Here is a 19,759-nt window from a genome sequence, read left to right as displayed (position 1 = left end):
AGTAAGTGAGCGTTAGCTTGTTTTTTTAAAATACAGTAGACGTTTACCTATATCAACCATTCGTTCTGCTTTAAGCAATACGTCATTCATACTTGAATGGCTACAAATGTAACAATGTTTTCTGGTTTAATACGATTCATTCAAAGGTAAATTTGTAACAAAACAATAAATTGTCACACATTGTACTTTTGAAACAATAAATCTTTCAAGAAACGAAAACAAAATACCTTACAAAATCAAAATTAAGGGACTCAGTATAAAGTCAATCGTTAAGTAAATAAAATGAGAACAGGCTCCTTGTTCTACAAGTGTCAGATTCTATGTCGCCGCTTGGGTGGTCCAAGATAGATATACAAATATTTTGAGCACATTATGACCTAAATGGGCACCGTGCGGCATTGAGGCGTGGCGCGTAGCATTGCGGGTCCTGAACCACGACGCCGGAACGTCACTGTCTGAGCCGCTGTCAATTTTGACTTGACCTGGGCTGCGTGGGACCAGCTGGCCCAGCGGGCTAAAAATCGCGAATACATGCGATGGTGACTGCACTGCAGTCTGGCTCTGTCGCAAAAGCCCACTGGTCAAACGAGCGACACAGGGAGAGCTAGCGCTGGAAACGCTTTACGAAGCGTAAGTTATTGTGACGTTAACTAGGTTCCTACACTGGCCTATGCATTTCCTCTTTGTTTGCGGGGAGACGGGTAGATCGGTCAGAGTGGTGTAGGTGTGTATTTCTGCGCGCCGTTTAGAATCCTGATTGCAGTGGCAATGGGCGAGGCGCTATTGTTTGTAGTGCGACACCCTCACCCTTTTTGTTGACGGAGGCGCGTTGTGAAGTGGAAAATAATGAGAATAGCACATACCAAATAGGATTCTGTTTATTTTACTTTTTTTACTACCAGTGTAAAAAATGCTCAATAACGTTCACATCTTTCTTTCTCATATCCTCTTTTACACAATCCATTCATCATGTCGTTCAGGATAAAAATATTCCTACTGTTAAAAGTCTTTACTTTGCTATTTGGAACAGATAGTAAAATTGCATTTTATCCACAAGAGTAAAAAGTAATTTTCGTACAAATTATAACTGGATATCTTGAGCTGGCTGGTAGAATTTACTCATAAAAACGATGATTTTGAATTTCACACATTGAATAAATTGATAGAAGTAATGAATTTACTTTGTGTTTCCATGTTAAGTGAATAGATGTTATTATAAGAAAATTATGTTAAATATAATTTGTTAATAGTCATTTGAATATGATTAATTCAGACAGTAAATTCAATACAAGACAACATAGTATTATACAAACACACAAATTACTATCTTTAATATGATTTTACTTTATTAACATTGTCTGTAGACAACCTAATAGGTCTCCTGAAATTTCTTAGTTAAAAAACAGTTTTTACCAAGCATCAGTAATATGCATAAGAAACTTAGCACCCAAAGAAAGAGAGAAAGCTAACTCCTTTTGACGTAGGTAACGTACCTAAAAAAAATAATCCAGTGGATAAAATACGACTTTAACCAATGGTTGGTATTCGTAATGTGTAACTCATTCGTAATGTAATTTCACATCCAGAGAAGAATTAGGAAATACCAAGTTTCAATTAGGTAACTTACCCTAGTTTGAGTAATTTAATAACTGATTGCTGGCAATTTCTTAATTGTATCGAATTGTGTTGAGATTTAATAGCGCTATTGTAAAACAATGAGCGATTGAAGTTCTTGTTGAAAATGTGTGTTTTCCTTGTACAAATAGGTAATCAGGATTACGAGTATTATAGGTTTAATAGCACGGTTTGCTTACCTCGTTCTGAAAATAATAGAAAAACTGAAAATATTTTCCATTTGGAACAAGAATTAAATGAATATGGGCTTATGGGCCGTTATGTTTTTTTTTTAATCGGAAATAATAAAGACAAAAATATCCTCGTTTAGAAGGTGCCACCACCTTTTGAGCTTTCAACCTCCGACGCAAAAACGACGGGGTGTTATGTAATAAGTTCGACGTGTCTGTCTGTCTGTCCGTCTGTCTTTCTGTCTGTCTGTCTAATCTGTCTGTCTGTCGGTCTGTTTGTCTGTCTGGCTGTGTGTGTGTCTGTCTGTGGCATCGTAGCTTCTGAACGGATGAACCAATTTTGATTTAGCTCATCAAAAAGCTGAGCAGTCGGGAGTGTCCGAAGGTGTTCTTTCATAAAAATTGGTCCATCATCGGTTGGGGGTTTTTTTCAAATTTTAATTTTTTATCACTGATATGGCACCAATGTTGTTATTTGGACCTTAATATTAAGTTGTGGCGATATGGGTAACTCTCGTCAACACCGAAGTTTGAAATGTATTTCCCTGTGTCGAGAGACGACAATTAATGCAACGTGATTTACAAATTTTACTTCCATAAAAATGTTTTAATACCCATCCACTTTCTTGGTTCGTAATAACTCTTTACAAAAGGGCAGCTTGAGATAATTAAGCGTATATCGCGCGATGCAACGCCATCATTGTCTATTTATAACTTTTTTCCTAGTTCTGAATCCTCAATGCTAAGCCGTAAGGCATATTTGTAAGAGAAAGTTATGCTAGTACGGTTAGCGCCCACCTGAACCGCTACCGATGTATCAACAATGACATGTAATTACGTCTATATATGTAATTGCAACGACAGGACAGCACGTTGTATTTCATACGTTACCCATATGATATGAATAAATACCTAAGCGTCTTTCTTTGCGTCTTTGCCGACAAAGCTTACGATTAATATGTCATCATCCTCCTTTGCGTTATCCCGGCACCATCGACAACCAATCCCAAGATTTGGCGTTTAGTTTTACGAAAGCGACTGCCATCTGACCTTCCAACTAGAAGGGTAAATTAGGCCTAATTGGAATTACTCGTAGTCCGGTTTCCTTCACGATAAGCCTTTCAACGAAAAACGACTGGTAAATATCGAATGACATTTCGCACATAAGTTCTAAATCAAACTTCATTGATGCGATCCAATGCAATGTAACTGGTCCATTTTTTCCATGTTTTACAATGTTTGCATTATTAAACAGTGTCCACTGGTTATATATTACCCGATTTCAAAGAAACATACAGAATGCGCAGCTGATTTATATTTTCTGTTGTTAGACCCAAACAATTATGATTGGGACACATCGTAAGCTTGTCATACTATCAACGCCTTTAGTAGCTTTAGACATAACGTAGCACATTTACACGGCAAGATGTGGTACATCGCACATGTCCTTCGGCAGGCGGTGTTGATAGTCGGCGAGTGTCGGTATAAATAAATACATTCATTAGGCGACACCCACGCTGCCGGGTCAAAAATCAGTGTATCGCCCCTGTCCGAGCGACAAGGCAATGCGGCCACTCAAGAGGCTGAGAAAAAAACATGGATAATATCCTATAGTAATGGTTGGGAATGGGGAGGAGTTTTGCATATGCACTCTTATCCCCTCTTGAAAGAGAGATTTAAAAAATACATCGTTATACCACATTATTAATACATAAGTACTAGTTTACTTTTATTATTTTGATAAATGATGTTCTAAGAACCACAGCTAGAAAAAGATAATAGGGGTCCGGTAAATATAATAATAGAGAACAGAAAAAAACTACACGGCCCACTCATCCTTTATTTAAATAAATTGAAAGAACTTAACATACACACTCAAACAAATTATCAGATATTGCACTTCTTGTGAAGTAGGTACCTAAGTATTTATTGGGTTCTTAATTATTTGGGTAAGTATACATGTCTGAGAAATTGCTACACCTAAAAAAATTCGATGATAGATGCAAAGAGGCTGAAAAAACACGTATCCTTTACAATATTATATTATTCTTTTTGTTTTCTCTGCACCATTTGTATTGAATCTCTGTTTGGCCCTATGGTTGACTGGTAGAGAAATGCCTTTTTGGCATTAAGTCTCGCCATTTTGTACATTTTTGAAATATTTTGTGCAATAAAAGTTTAAATAAGTAAATAAATAAATAAATTATATTTTCAGTTTTGCTACGCACTTTTTGAAAACTTACAAGAAATCGACGTAGAGTGTTACAATAATTCGTATTGAAAATATTTTGAGTAGGTAGATACGCCTGGCGAACTTTCAATTCATAATACTAATGATTATAAATGGGCGGGGTGTGTGTGTTCTGTTTGTTTGTCCGTCTTTCACGACAAAACGGAGCGACGAACTGCCGTGCGATTTTTTAAGTTGAGATAGTTGTTGAAGTGATGGAGAGTGACATAAGGGCATTAATTTCGCGGGTCTGTTCTCTAACGTGAGCGAAGCCGCGGGCAAAATAAGTTTTTTAGTAGAAAAGAAAAGAAGATAAGCATTTTCAAATAAAAATTCTGAAAAACGACTCGATATTTTCTAAAAAATGTCATAATTTTTCTCGGAAGAGGTATTTAAAATGGCCAGAAATAGCACACCAACGGGAGCTGTGGAAAAAATCACGGGGAGAGGACTTTGGCTTACAGAAGCAGTGCGACACATGAACGGGCTGGTTTAAAAAAAAATTGCATACATGGAATTTAAGTAAATCAATTAGTTACAAACTCAGAAGAGTCATTAAAACATCTTTGGTTATGCAAAACAAATAAAAATATGTAAATGATGAAATGATAAATACATGCTGCTATTAAGTTATTGGATAAATTTTATATTACTTTATGGTAAAATAGGATAATAATAAATTAATAACCGAATTAGACGAGCCATATTAAAATTCTTATCTAAAAAAAATCGGCCAAGAGCGTGTCGGGCCATGCTTCAGTGTAGGGTTCCTGCAGCTTTTCGCATTTTTCTCAAAAACTCACTGAACCTATCAAGTTCAAAACAATTTTCCTAGAAAGTCTTTATAAAGTTCTACTTTTAGCGATTTTTTCATATTTTTTAAACATATGGTTCAAAAGTTAGAGGGGGACGCACTTTTTTTTTTTCCTTTAGGAGCGATTATTTCCGAAAATATTAATATTATCAAAAAACGATCTTAGTAAACCCTTATTCATTTTTAAATACCTATCCAACGATATATCACACGTTAAAGGTTGGAATGAAAAAAATATCAGCCCCCACTTTATATGTAGAGGGGGTAAATTTTAACAAAACATTTTTTTCCATTTTTTATTTTGCACTTTGTTAGCAGATGATTGATATTACATATTGGTACCAAATTTCAGCTTTCTAGTGCTTACGGTTACCGAGATTATCCGCGGACGGACGGGCGGACGGACGGACGGACGGACGGACGGACAGACAGACATGGCGAACTATAAGGGTTCTAGTTGACTACGGAACTCCTAAAAAGGCAGCGTCTATTAAGAAGTTTTACTGTTTGTTAATCACACTTTTAAATGTTGTCTGATTTTTGGCTACAGAAATGTTTAAATGTTTTAAATGTAATGTATATACTTCAGTTGGGATCGACTTACCGTATCTGTCTTCTAGTTTATCAATGTGGTTTCGTGACCAACATGTCATAAAGGGTATATTTGTGCTACTGATAGGTATCCATCCATGCATTTTTTTTTTCAAAACTGTTTAGGTTTAAAAATTATAAATTACATACTAGCTTTTACCCGCGGCTTCGCTCACGTTAGAAAGAGACATAAAGTAGCCTATGTCACTCTCCATCCCTTCAACTATCTCCACTTAAAAATCACAATTCGTCGCTCCGTTTTGCCGTGAAGGATTTTTGGACAAACAAACAGACACACACACTTTCCCATTTATAATTAAATAATAGTATGATTCAACAAATTAAATATGAAATAATATACTTAAATTAAAAATACGACTAATAACTATGTGTTCTGTAGTAAGTATGTAATTTAATTGCGACTTATAAAAAGTTCAATGCAATACGAATATGTAAGATGATGTGTACTAAAATTATTTTTAGATAGTAAAATGCGAAGAAATCAAAGACTTCGCAGCTCAAAGACTTGCAAATAATTAGTTGCAATTAATATTTCCACGTAATTAGAATGATAGTTGTTTTTCATTCTTAGTCAGTCTACTGTAAACTCTATCACATTAATTTATAGTTCAAAATAGTGTGTGTTTATAAAACAGCAGAATTACAATATAGAGTTGATCAAAAAGATGTCTATACTACAATTACAAGCCACTTTCCTGTAATTAGTGTATTCTGAATATATCCAGGCCCAGGCAACATATTGCATACAATACCTAGCTACCACATGGCGCTCTACACACAGTGATTTTATTCCCCATATGGACATGTCAGAATGGGAATCTTTAATTATTATGAGTTGTTATTATGTACATATATTTTAACAAAATATTCTTGGATCAATTAATTGTAAAGTTTTTTTCGTAAATCGGACTACAATATTGCCTATCGATTAGATACCGTTATTAGAACCAATTAGTTTTACCTCAACTCATAAATTATTTTCAACCGGTTTAAAAGTAAAAATCTGAATTACAAACTTACTCTTCAAATTAATTAAATATGAAAGCAACCAATATCTGGGCGACCGAGCTTCGCTCGGTTTCTATTTTAATATATCACGTCTTTAGATAAAAAAACTCTTATAAATACAAAAACAAAAAAAAGACAAAAAACAAAAACTTAATTTCTGGCCGGGATTCGAAACCCTGACACCTACGATCTATCTGCGTACATTAGACCGACCTCGTACGACTGAGCTAAGCGGAATCGATGCGCGCGCGGCGAAATTAACGACCATATTTTACGTTTACTAACGCGAAAGAAAAACTCATGAAAACTCGAAAATTCGCGTTTTCCGGGATCTAAGGCTACGCTAGATCGATTTTTCACCCCCGAAAACCCCACATAACAAATTTCAGCGAAATCGTTAGAGCGGTTTCCGAGATCGTCGGTATATATAAATAAATAAATATACAAGAATTGCTCGTTTAAAAGTATAAGATTTATCCGATATTTGAAAAGAAGGTAAGAGCTATACAATAAATCAATTAACTTTTGGTAGTGTATGAAAACATTCATTTATTTTTTTTTGTTACAATTTAATTAATAAAAATAATTAAAACATAGATATTAGATATGTATTTCTTTATATAAAACAATCATAACATTAGATTTATGTTGACCGGGATATAAGTCTATAAGTATAAGTATAACATTGTGCGTTTTTGCATTAACTGACCACATATTTAACATTTTCTGTCAATATCATCTATAATTTTACCTAATTTAGCGGCTTAGTAGGTACTTAATTTCTCATGTCATGTAAAACCAAAAGTCAGGTAATGATTGTATTACAATTGTGTTTATATCTATTATATTTATGAGTAGACTTCAAAAATTACAGCTAAACCTAATAAAAATATTTCTAAATATAAAAATTTCTAATACTATACAAGTGTCGTCGATAATTAAAATCGGCGACACAACTATTATTGACACATACCTGTATCTATTTTGAATATTATTTATGTATTAGGTACCGTACCTACCGTTCATATCGTATCTCAAGCAATTTTTACATTAGTCAGATAATTCAGATATTTAGGCCAATTGATACAGCGCGCGTAAGCGCATGAAATTTTAGTTACATTGCGGACTGTTGAGGTTATTTAAAATTCAGCTGGTTTTTCACATGCCCCATGCCCCATTGTACCTAATGAAATTCGTATGCGCGATCTTGTACCGTATAAATCAGCCTTAGTCTGTTTCAATTTTACGTGTATTTGTTTGTGGAACAATGACGAATAATAATAATAACAAATTATGATGTAAATAAACTATTAAAACTGAAAAAAGTACTATTGTTACAGACTTAAAAACGCTTGAAATATATGAAAGTTCCAATCAAGCCGACAGTTGCAGAATTTTAAAAGTTTAATGTTTTTAAATTAAATGATAGAATTACATGTTTTTTAGCATTGTCCTTCCAAAAAATAGTGTCATTATTTGATCAAGAAACAAATAAATAATTAGCACCTGATTAAATACTTATTTTATAACATTATACCTTAGTACAAACTAAGGTACTTAAATGACAAAAATGACTTAATTTTATTGAAGTAAATTTTTTTACAGCTTGGAGTTGTGTCGAAGGCTATTATTATATAATGATTCTTATAATACATACAAGTAGGTCTAAATTTATACATAATATTCAAATGTGTATGTATACATACGTATACCTACATATTTTAAATATTAAGTACTTCTATGTGCCTAAAATCTATAAACTAACATTACAAATTAATTTAACGTTAAAAATAATTTTCTGATAAAACTATTTCCATACCATAAAACCTATAACTATGTATTCATGTAGTTATAGGTTTATGGTATACTTATGCTAATCATTAATAAGTCACACGAATCAACACAACTAAACATAACCATATTCAATAAATTGTATAAAATTATTTTTCAGAATATTCACCAATTAATACTAGTTTGTAATGTGAGAAGCGCTTACGGTAATGACTTATTCCATTGTGGTGTTAATATCAATCAATCAATCAATTATTTAATTAAAGTATTTGTATTTGGTTTAGAAATTATTTTAATAATGTATTTGTATTTGGTTTAGAAATTTAAACTTAGAATACAAATCAGTTCTAATGGACCAAAATCGTTGACCAGTAGAGCACTCCCAAATAAAAATAATTGATTTAACTATTAAATGTAAATCGTGCTAAAATCGAATAAATAGGTAATGAAGACATAAATAAAAATCATTTGAATATGTAGGTATTATAAAAACAACACTTCATAATACTATATTTAGAGGCTTGCAATTTTTTTTAATGTAGGTGCATTATACATATAACGGGGCCAGCAGAAAAATATTAGCTTACAGAATATAGTTGTAATCTGAAAATTGTAGTAAATTTTTTTTAACGCGTGCTTATAAAGTCTTACTGATCATGCAAATTAATTTTCATGAAAATAATAGCCCTGAAAAGAATCTGATCTTCAACAGATGAAAATGATCTTAAAATCCTCAGCATTGAGGAAAAGACTGAGGATGAGAGGAGCATAATCAGTAGTGGCACTAGTGGCGCGCTGCGGCATGTGTCTCTGGAAAAAATATCGTGATTATCATGAGTTATGAAACCTACTATTTCACCACACCAACTGGTAGGCTTACTTTGCTATTCGAAAACAGATAGCAAAATTGCATTTTATCCACAAGAGTGCAAAGTATTTTCATACTAATTTTAACTTGATGTCTTGAGCTGGCTGGTATAATTTACGTGTAAATGATGATTTTGAATCATAAATATTGATTAGATTGATAGATTTGATTTAGTTTGTTGTTTTATAGTCAGTATTTTGTTTGTGTTGGTGTGGTGAAAAATTTTGTGTTTCACTCGGTGGCAAAGTTTGTTTAACCTTCGTGCTTGAAATTTTTTAGCAACGCTCAAGATTCCACTTTTTATCATTATTGGAATCTTTCGCTTGCTCGGGTATTAATATTGGCACGTGCGGTTAAACAACAGCTTTGCCCCTTGTAAAACAAATAACTATTGTATGAACAATTTTTTGCTGAAAATAGGAAGTTAGTTTATGCTAATGTTAAAACTAGAAATGTATGTTTAAAAAAATGTAAGTATAGGTACTTAAAATGTTGACATGGTTTTGATTATTATATCTATTTCTAAGTGGCGTATCATAAAATGTTTCAGTTGTGTTAAAGATAATTTAAAAAGGATCAAAGTAAATTTACCAGAAAGTAGCCTAAGGTGAACTTCAAGCACACACTTTTGTCATTTAAGACTCAAGAACCTTAGCGGGTAAGGCGTTCGTCATTTGTCATCGGCGCCCGCGCACCCAGCTGGCGCGATGAGTGAGCGAAAACCACTGCCATCGGGACATTGTTCGCATTGTGAGCCGATCGAACTAATTAATCGGTAGATCGGCCGCTAGATTGCCCGGTAGCGTTTCCGGCGGTGGTTGCTCAATATTCAGCGGTTTAACCGGGGCGTAGCGATAGGCGAAAGAAGTCGTTTTTTTCGGTACCTATTTTAGTGTTTGTTACCGTCCAAGAAACTGCAGAATATTAGATCCATTTTATACAATAGTTCTTGTAGTGAACAAGACGGCCAATAGAAAATTTCTGAAATAGGGGCTGGTAGGAGTGGTAGTTGATAGAAGCGTTGGTAGACAGGAAATCTCATAACTTTTTAATAGTGCCAGCCATCTAGTTTTGTCATGGAAACAGTTTACATGGTTTTATTTGTTTATAGAGTCATGTAGAGCGCTTTGTCTCATAACTCTTAGACAGTGCGAGTCGTAAGGTCTTGTTATAGAAACATTTTACATGATTTTATTTGTCATGGACATCATAATACTCGTATTATTATTACATGAACTATATGTCAATGAGAATCAATTTCGTAATAATTCGAAATAATTTCGAAGCAACCTGTACATTTATTATGTAGTAGATTGTATGTCATTATTACATCCTCCGCACCAAAGTCCTCTACCCCATGTTTGATACGTTTTGATTAACGATACCAAACAAACCGACAGCAGCAGGAATTTATGGCCGCAGAGACGTCGTCGACCATTTAATCGATCGAAGATAGTGTTTGTAATAGTCGAGAATGCAAACGCGGTAGTTGGATCTGGTATAATAGCTGAGATAACCATCTAAATGTGAATCGTGAACTTGAAATGCTGAGAATTATTTAATTACTAATTTATATAGTTAATAATTAGCAGCGACGCTATTTGCTAAAACATATATGTTTGCGGTCGGTGTGAGTCAGAAATTATATACGTTTGTAAATGTTGGCAACAGGCGATGTATTCTGAACGCAGGCGAGCGTTCGACTTCGGGACAACACTATTGTTGTATTCGTACCCGTGAGTTCTATAAAGACTGTGCGCAGTGAGATCCCATTTTACACTGGCTAGTCTGAGCTCAACAGTCTGCTAGGTGTTCGTGATAGGAATGAGCTGTAGTCTGTTTTTCACGTCAACGTTTATATTGAGGCAGGTTTGATCAGGTGCGCTAATAAATCTAATTAACATTTAAATGGTAATCACGCATAATAATCAGCTGGCTTGGTAAACTGCGGCGATGCTGGTTAATTAATAGACAATTGTAAGTATGTGATAATGGGGCGGTATGTCGGCTACACATTCAGCTCTTTGTGAACACTTGTTCATACTGAATGACAGTGTTTGACGCAAGAATGCCGGCATTTTGTTCGCTATTTTCAATAATTTGATTCAATTAGTAATTGGGAATACCCAAAAACAGTACACTTTTTAACCGACTTCAAAAAAGGAGGAGGTTCTCAATTCGACTGAATTTTTTTTTTTATTTTTTTTTTGTATGTATGTTACTCGATATCTCCGAGAATCGTGGACCGATTATCAAAATTTTTTTTTTGATCGAACGGGTATAACCCCGAGATGGTCCCATTGGCACCAAGTCGGGGTCTGATGATGGGATCTTGGAGAAATCGAGGGAACTCTTCAAATGTTATAGGCACATGTAATGTTTTTAGTGTATTTTTCAAAGGTACACCATTATTTACGCCTGATGGTAATAATTTTATGTGGCTGAGCTGATGATGGAAGGTCAACTCCTCAATGGTTAGGAGTTAAAGGATAATTCTTTCACTACTGTACATATATTCGGACTGATACATATAATATCACTAGGAACCACTAAAAATCAACAAATAAATTAACTTTTTAACAAAAAATAAAACCGCCTTCAAAAAAAGCCTGTTACAAAACACGGAGAAACTAAAAAGCCAAAAATAATAAACCTTCGAATTCAGATTTCTTATCGGATTGCAATAATCTAAACATCCAAATTATAAACAAATCAATTATTTTTGGAGTCGGGGCCAGCCTGCGTATGGTTGGGTGGGGCAAACAGGAAATAGCAAGGCGACGAACAGGTCTGGTACCGACTACAAAAATAATTGATTTGTTTATAATTTGGATGTTTAGATTATTGCAATCCGATAAGAAATCTGAATTCGAAGGTTTATTATTTTTGGCTTTTTAGTTTCTCCGTGTTTTGTAACAGGCTTTTTTTGAAGGCGGTTTTATTTTTTGTTAAAAAGTTAATTTGGTTTTTGAGTATTTAATTGCTGAAAATTTTGATTTGCCTGTCCACGACTCGGTAGAAAAAAACGTTTTTGCTACTGTAAAATATTCTCTTGTTTTCTGTCCTCAAATATATATAGTTCTGTTAGTGTGACGTGAAATTTGATTATGAATTTCTCTACTGAGAAGAACCTACAGCGAGAAAGGGGTGCGTATTGATCGATATAACTTTTTTTGATATATTTTTAGTCGTTATAACGATCATTTGATATAATTATTGAATCATATAACAAAAAATAATATACTAACAAATTGTATAATTCTTATTTAATATAATGTTCATTTTTTCGAATAACATTTATTATAACATACTTTGAGTATAATGCTTATTTCCGATAATAAACAAATTGTATAACACAAATTCTTTCTAAAGCACAGTTAATAACAAAAAAATGTACAATAAATTAAATCCATCACTTACCAGAAAAGTAAATTAGGTTAGAACTGTGACCCCTACACACAACGCGCTGCTACCAGAAAAATAGGTTAGGTTAGGTTAGAACTGTGACCTTTATACATAGGTACTGGTATCAGAAAAGCAGGTTAGGTTAGGTTAGAACTGTAAGGCCCTTCAAAAAAGAATAATTTAATTCATGAAATGTTTTATACTGTTTGCTAGTTATATTATACTAGTCGTATATCAATAGATAATTATACCATATAACGGTTATTATAAATAATTGTTATACGAAATAATGATTATACAAAATAAAAATAGATATTTTGTGGTTATAAAAAATGTTAATTATGTCAAATGAGTAATTATATCCTTTAAATATATACCTAATGTTGTTATATCAAATGTTACTATACCAAAAAAAGTTATACCAATCATTACACACCCGCGAGAAAGACATGAAATTCCACTACGTTTTACACACATAATAAATATGTTGATTTTGATTTCGTTTCGTTAGTTCGTTTTGATTAAAACTAAAGTACTTACAAGCGTGACATATTGCCCAGAAACAAGAGAATGAAAACAATCTTAAAGTATTTATTTTCCGGATAGTCTCCCATTACTATTTATCTAATTATAAATATCATAATTGACCATTGTCTTAGTTGTAAGACAGGTAAATCATAGGGCAACAGAGAAAACGGTCAAAAAGTGAGCGGCAAACCATTGTGTAATTATTATCCCAATTATTCGATAAATAAATTGAGTTAAGGAATTTATATGCATTGAAATAATTGCGAAAATTCTGTACCTTTTTGCGATTTTTCTATATGCATGACAGTGCCCTATTCTATATGCATGACAGTGCCCTATTTTTACAGTTTAAATTTTTTAAGTAAGTTTTACTCGTACATTGTGATACCAAAATTAATACTTTAATTTTTCCGTTAATGGCAATAGATATTGAGAGTCGGAGTACCTATTTATTGTACTGTACCTGCAAATGTTGGGATACCCCCATTTGCCAGAATTTCATTTGCCATAATTTTATTTGCCACCCTATTCAACAATCATAATGTTGTTTCTCATAACATCTTATGCCATAATCATTGTTTACTATATTAATCAAGTGCCAGAAATTTTGTTTCCCATGAAGTCAGTTTCCATAATGTCATTTGTCAGAATCATCGAAATCAGTAATTACCACATTCCATACCATCATTTGTCATCCAAATTAGCGACCCGAAAAGTCAATTTCCATAATGTGATTTGGCAGAATCATCGAAATGCGTAATTATCACAGATACGACACTACTAGAAGTACTAAAAAGAATGGGATAAGAATGAATCTGCTATCAGAGAGTAGCTTAGGTTAGCTTAGAACTGTGACCCCCTGAAAAATAAAACTGCTATCAGAAAGTAGGTTAGGTTAGAACTGTGACCCCCTAGAAAATGAAACTGCTATCAGAAAGTAGGTTAGGTTAGAACTGTGACCCCTGGAAAATGAAACTTGCTTGAAAAGTAGGTTAGGTTAGGTTATAACTGTAACCCCTGGAAAATGAAAATGCTATCAGAAAGTAGGTTAGGTTAGGTTAGAACTGTGGCCCCCTGGAAAATGAAACTGCTTGAAAAGTAGGTTAGGTTAGGTTAGAACTGTGACCCCCTGGAAAATGAAACTGCTATCAGAAAGTAGGTTAGGTAATAATATGGGCAACAATTAATATGGCAATATTTGCTTATGGCGTTTGAATATTATATTAAACCATATTATTGCACTTAATAATATGGCTAACAAATAGTATGGCATTGTATGATTATGGAAGGTAATGTTCGGATAAACAACCAGTATGTCATACAATTTTTATGGTAAACAAATCATTCGGGCAAATGAAATTCAGGCAAGTTAGATTCGGGCATATGAATATTATGTTAAATGACTGTCGGGCAAACAATAGACAACCGCAAATGTTGGTTGATTCTCATGTAACGAAATAACACTACAATATTTAATTTTAATTAATTTGAAAACCACCATCATACCACCATTTAATTATGTAGTTTGAATATAAAGTTTTTGATCCGGGGGCGTAAATAAGCGCTACCAATACAGTAGCTTGACTTGGTGCCAATATTTATTAAAGTTTACTTCCGTTCTAGATGCCGCGAAGGCTACTAAATCTCTCGATCATCCTCACTGAATATGCAATGAGTTGATTGCGAGCTTAAATATATACTTTGAACTTGTAATGTTTCTTAATTTAACATGTAGAATATGTTACTGTTAAAACACAATTAGGTACTAAGTAATAAACTGAAATAGATACCATACACTAAAGAAAAAGCGATCAAGCCCACTGGCGGCGAAGCCTGGGAAACCCGGGGTATATACATAGTAGTGTTACTACTTAAAAAAACAAATCAAAAAAAATATTTAATAAAATATTTTGATTTGTTCCCTACATCGATAGGTACTAAGTACTTAAAGTTTTTATTTTATTTCTTGCATTAAATTGAAAATCAAGTGGCAAACCTACACGAAGGGAGGCCTATGCTCAGCAGACTGCGATTAAGGGCTGAAATGTTGATAATGATGCTGACGTTGCCTAATTTCTCTCCTTTTTATTTTGAAAGTACTTTATGTAATAGAATTTGACAGAAAATAAAGGTGTTATGTCATGACTGTCATCAGAAATATAAAACCAGCCATTATTCGATGTTCAAACTAAGAACTTAAGCTAATCTCATGGGTAATTTAACACGAATCATTCGAAATAGTTTATTATCGGTCCGGGTACGGTTTTTAACTCTCAACTCATCAGCATAATACATGCGAATTTCATAAACAATAACGAATTTTAGTTGAACGTGGGTTCCATGCAACCATAAAGGGGCCCGCGTGTGCACTTTCGATCTCATATTAAAATTTACACGAAAGGTGGTAATTTTCCGGCTGCGCGATGACATTAATAGCGGCGAGTCTGCTCGGTAAACAGTATTTTTTGTATAAAACTGTTTCACATTCGGACGATCTTGCAAGAAGTACAAGCTCCCCTCGCTCCGTTTTGCATGTTTAACGCGTGTGCAGGTGCCCGTATCGCAAGCATCTACGTTTATAAGTATAGTTCGCCCATATCAAGAATTAATAGTGTAAACTTCCATCCAACAAATATCTTGAAAGCGTCATTAAATGCTAACATATTTCAAAGCTGCATCGCGCGCTTATCTTTTATGAAGATAGTTTAACCTGTACACTTAGATAAATAACTAAGTAGGTACTATTTCTAGCGTTTATCAGGCATACATTGCTGCTTAATTATGTATTAGACACCTGTGACACAGTTGATAATTAAAAAACTTTGTTTTTATTTCCTAATGAAGCTGACTTACCTTTACTTAATTCAATAAAATTACACTTCAGTAGTACTACACTTCACTTGCACTAGTTAGAATTTGTTAAACAAACCACATCAAACGGTAATCATGAACCAAACGGATGAAATAAAGTAATAAAAACTAGTGGTCGATAAATAGGAGCCACGACTGCAGTCAACGTCGAGTCAATACATTCTAATCAGTGATTTATTGCCCCTAATCCTCAGCTCAGCACAAATAAGCTATCTTGTCGGCTTAATGTTGTATCAGCCCAGGCGTGAACTCCCGCGTACCACTAAGTGGTCCTTCCAGTTTCCACTCGAAATATTTTAATAAGACCTCACTGCTCACGCACCCAAATAAAGACACACACACGTACGCACTACATTAAAACACGGAGCGGTCGAACTCACTTTATTTATAATAGTAGCGACACTAAGAATCTACATTTTTGCTCTAAACGGTGTTAATTTATTGACCGTGGGCAGATAATATCACTTTTTTCTTCCATTATTAAAGCGATTACACGAGAAATTATACGTCGATGTCCAGTTCTTCGTGCCCGATCAAAAAGTAAACCAATCCAAACAAGACCTTATACAAACCGTGTTGAAAGCAGGTTTAGCTTGTCCCGAATGAAAAGCATGATAATGCTTTTCTCGACAGAATCGACTTGTAGACTCGCTAATAAAAAGTGTAAAGTTATGGTCAAGTTATGCCACTTGCATTAATTTCGATGCTTAACCTGATAAACAAATTATGGTGTGTTAAGTTAATAGCTTAATTTATAATTGAATATTTAACGATGTATTCGTATATAGCCATATTTGGTATCAGGTCGTTTAACATAATTATCTGACGCGTTTGAAGACAAATTAGGCAAGATTGGAGGCGTTGCTCCTCGGCCAAATCCGACCACATACTTAGGATCCATTAGGCTAATCAAAGCAAAGTCGTCCGATTCGCACTTGACAAGTTTATTCAGAGGTCAGCTTAAAGCAAATATAAATATCTATCATTTATTCATATTGACACATGTCAATAATACCGATATTGAAAATGTTAATGTAGGTACCTAATGTACAGGGATAAACAGATTGGTGGGTAACAACAAAACATGCAAAAAAATTGTTCACATGAAATTAGAATTTGGCCCCAGAACGTACCTTACCAGACCTAGTAGGTACAGGTCCTAATGTATTTCGACAGCGAAACTACTTGTAAACTACTACTGTACTTTCGAAAATTGCGAGAGTGTTTTTTTTTTATATTTTAACTTAAATCAAGCCTTAATACTTGTTGCCCATTGAAAACTCATCGCTTTTTTAGCATCGTTTCATGGTGTGATTTGAACATGATTACAGAGCCAAAGTGTTGAAGCTTGTCATCATGGTATAACAGGGAGTTTAATAATTCAATGAATGCGCACCGCTGACCCTTGAAAGATAATGGCATAAGTGACTTGAACCAAACCCTATACAGAACGGAGCTGTAAAACGTAGAAGTAACATTGTAGCGGCGCTTAAAGTGCTCATCAAATAACATAGTACAATTGCCATTAGTGATATCGGATATGAGCGCATGACTGCTTCTATTTGTCATATGGTGACAGTACCTAATACGCAAGGTTGTAGCAATTCTTTTAATAGATACAGCCGGAATCGTTTGTTTTGACAGCCCAATGTATAGGAACACCTTTTTTTTCTTATGATGAAGAATGTGAACGCTTTGGCTGTCGCATGATATTCCATGCTGGCTGAACCTTGGTACCCAACCAAAGAATGAATGTCCTAATCTTTGTTTTTGTCTTAATAAAACAAATACTTAATATTACTATTTTCTATACTATTCTACATTATAATTTCAACTAAAATAATCTTTACCTATCTAGATTTGTAAAAAAATATCCCTCAAATCTTTGAAATGCAATCTTTATGTCGGATACACCATTTCAGTTTTCATTTTCAGCCTACCACCGCTTGGAGGCTTTACCAGTGATTGCCTAGCTGTGACGCGTAGACCGTAGACCTTTATTGTCGCATTATAACGAGCATAATGACTGAGCAAAGTAATCCGTGATCACAGAAACGCTACCCCGGGGCGTCCTCATTATGGAAACAGATAAAAAATTAATGCATTTCCAACGAGACTCGTACGTGGCAAATCAGTGTAGTTTTCTGTATGACTTAATTTACCAAGCTAATCTTGTCTACTAAGTATATACAGGATGGTTTGAAAGTTCCATTTATTAGTATTTTTTTCGTAGTGAAATGTACATTGTACTTATTTAAGCAATAGAGTTGCATAATATGATAATATGACTAACGTTTTATTTATTTGACATAAGGCCAATATCAAAATTGTCCCGAACCCTTATTGCAATACCAAAAAATATCATAATGCGCGATGTAGAAAATTCCGCTCCCGATACAGCACCATTATAACTGTCATCCTGTATGATATTTGCTAAACCGTTTTATATGAAAGTCTTACCGAAACCGTATGTACTACACACATGTAGATACTCAAAGTTAAACTTCACCCTTTGTTTTCGGTACAATTACTGATGTGCCGATGGAAAGTCTCCAAATTTCTGAAATTTTCACATAGGAAAACTTCGGAAACTTTCCATTCTTGGTATGGACAATTGTATGGATGGAAACTTTCCATTTCATAAATTTAAATTCCCTTTATTTTTCCTGAAACTTTCGTGAATTTTTCATGAAATTTAAGATTTTTTTGGAAAGTTTCCGCAACTTGCACATCACTAGGTACAATTGAGTGTTTTTATGTAATCGTATTTTGCAGTTTAGATGAAAATATATTTCTCCAACTGATTCATTATTATTTTCCGGGATTTGTCTGTACGAGTCATAATTTACATTACATTTCTCAAAGCCTCTTTCTTTCTTAAGAGGATACGGTAGCGAAAATGCTATGATGGAAAGGAGCCCCCCTTTCAACTTGGGAATTTTAGTTAAATATACAAGTGTTATTAACTATATTTATCGAAAAAAAATTGTCCATTAAGAACAACTTAGTCAAATGATATTTCAAAAAAATCTTTAATACGAGGTTCCGCTCTCGACTCTTTCCTCCTTCAAAACTTAATCAATCGGAACGAAATTTGAGAATCTGAATAACAATGAAATAATCTATGTCGGACCGTTTAGCTTTTTTAGTTAATTGTTACCAATCTTGAGTATCATACCTTTTTTTGCGCCACAATAAAAAGGCCGTTTTTGGAAATTTTTGATTGGCTCTAGAATCTTTAAAAAGCAGAATATTAAAAAAAAATCAAAACGGTCCGACACAGATAAAAATAATAACAATCTGTGTTGAAAAAAACATTGCTCTATCTTCAAAAACCATGGAGGAAATAGTCGAGAGCGTTTGTATGGAGAATTGACCCCTACCGTATCGTCTTAAGTGTCTTAACAGTTATCTTTCCTTATTTCCAGTACCAGTCTCCCCGTCGTCATCGGCAGGCACCGGCGGCTCCGGGACCCCCCTCTACCCGCCGTCGCACCCCCTCTCCTCCCTGCTGTCCCAGCAGCGCCTGCTGGAGCTGTCCCGCTTCGGTCTGCGGCACTACGACATCGCGCACCATGTGCTGTCACAGCAAGGTGCTGTTACCAAGTTGCTTGGTAAGCAAGTCCTCTTGCTCGGGTGGATTTCACAGTAGGCACCCTGATTTGCGTATCTTATTTTTTTTATACTACATTGGCACAGTATAATAAAGAGTACTATCGTACAGTATGGCCACTCCCGCTCCCCGCTGAAAGTGCCGCCCACCCCCACTCGGTTACCTCACAGTTACCGCCTGTCAAAAACACGAACAGTCGACCTGTCATATTTCA

General features: G+C 34.4%; 1 protein-coding gene across 1 annotated transcript in view; it reads left to right on the top strand.

Annotated features, from left to right (window-relative positions):
* LOC125229087 (paired box protein Pax-6-like) overlaps positions 1–19,759 on the top strand; it is a 73,805-nt gene that overhangs the window by 21,654 nt on the left and 32,392 nt on the right. The window contains exon 3 of the mRNA XM_048133864.1: positions 19,361–19,546. Coding sequence (XP_047989821.1) covers positions 19,361–19,546 — 186 coding nt within the window. The remainder of the gene's footprint in view (positions 1–19,360; positions 19,547–19,759) is intronic.

This window comes from Leguminivora glycinivorella, chromosome 8, assembly GCF_023078275.1.
Source record: "Leguminivora glycinivorella isolate SPB_JAAS2020 chromosome 8, LegGlyc_1.1, whole genome shotgun sequence".
Lineage (NCBI taxonomy): Eukaryota > Metazoa > Arthropoda > Insecta > Lepidoptera > Tortricidae > Leguminivora > Leguminivora glycinivorella.
The sequence above is the reverse complement of the archived record's forward strand: the minus strand, read 5'-3'. Positions and strand labels throughout refer to the sequence as shown.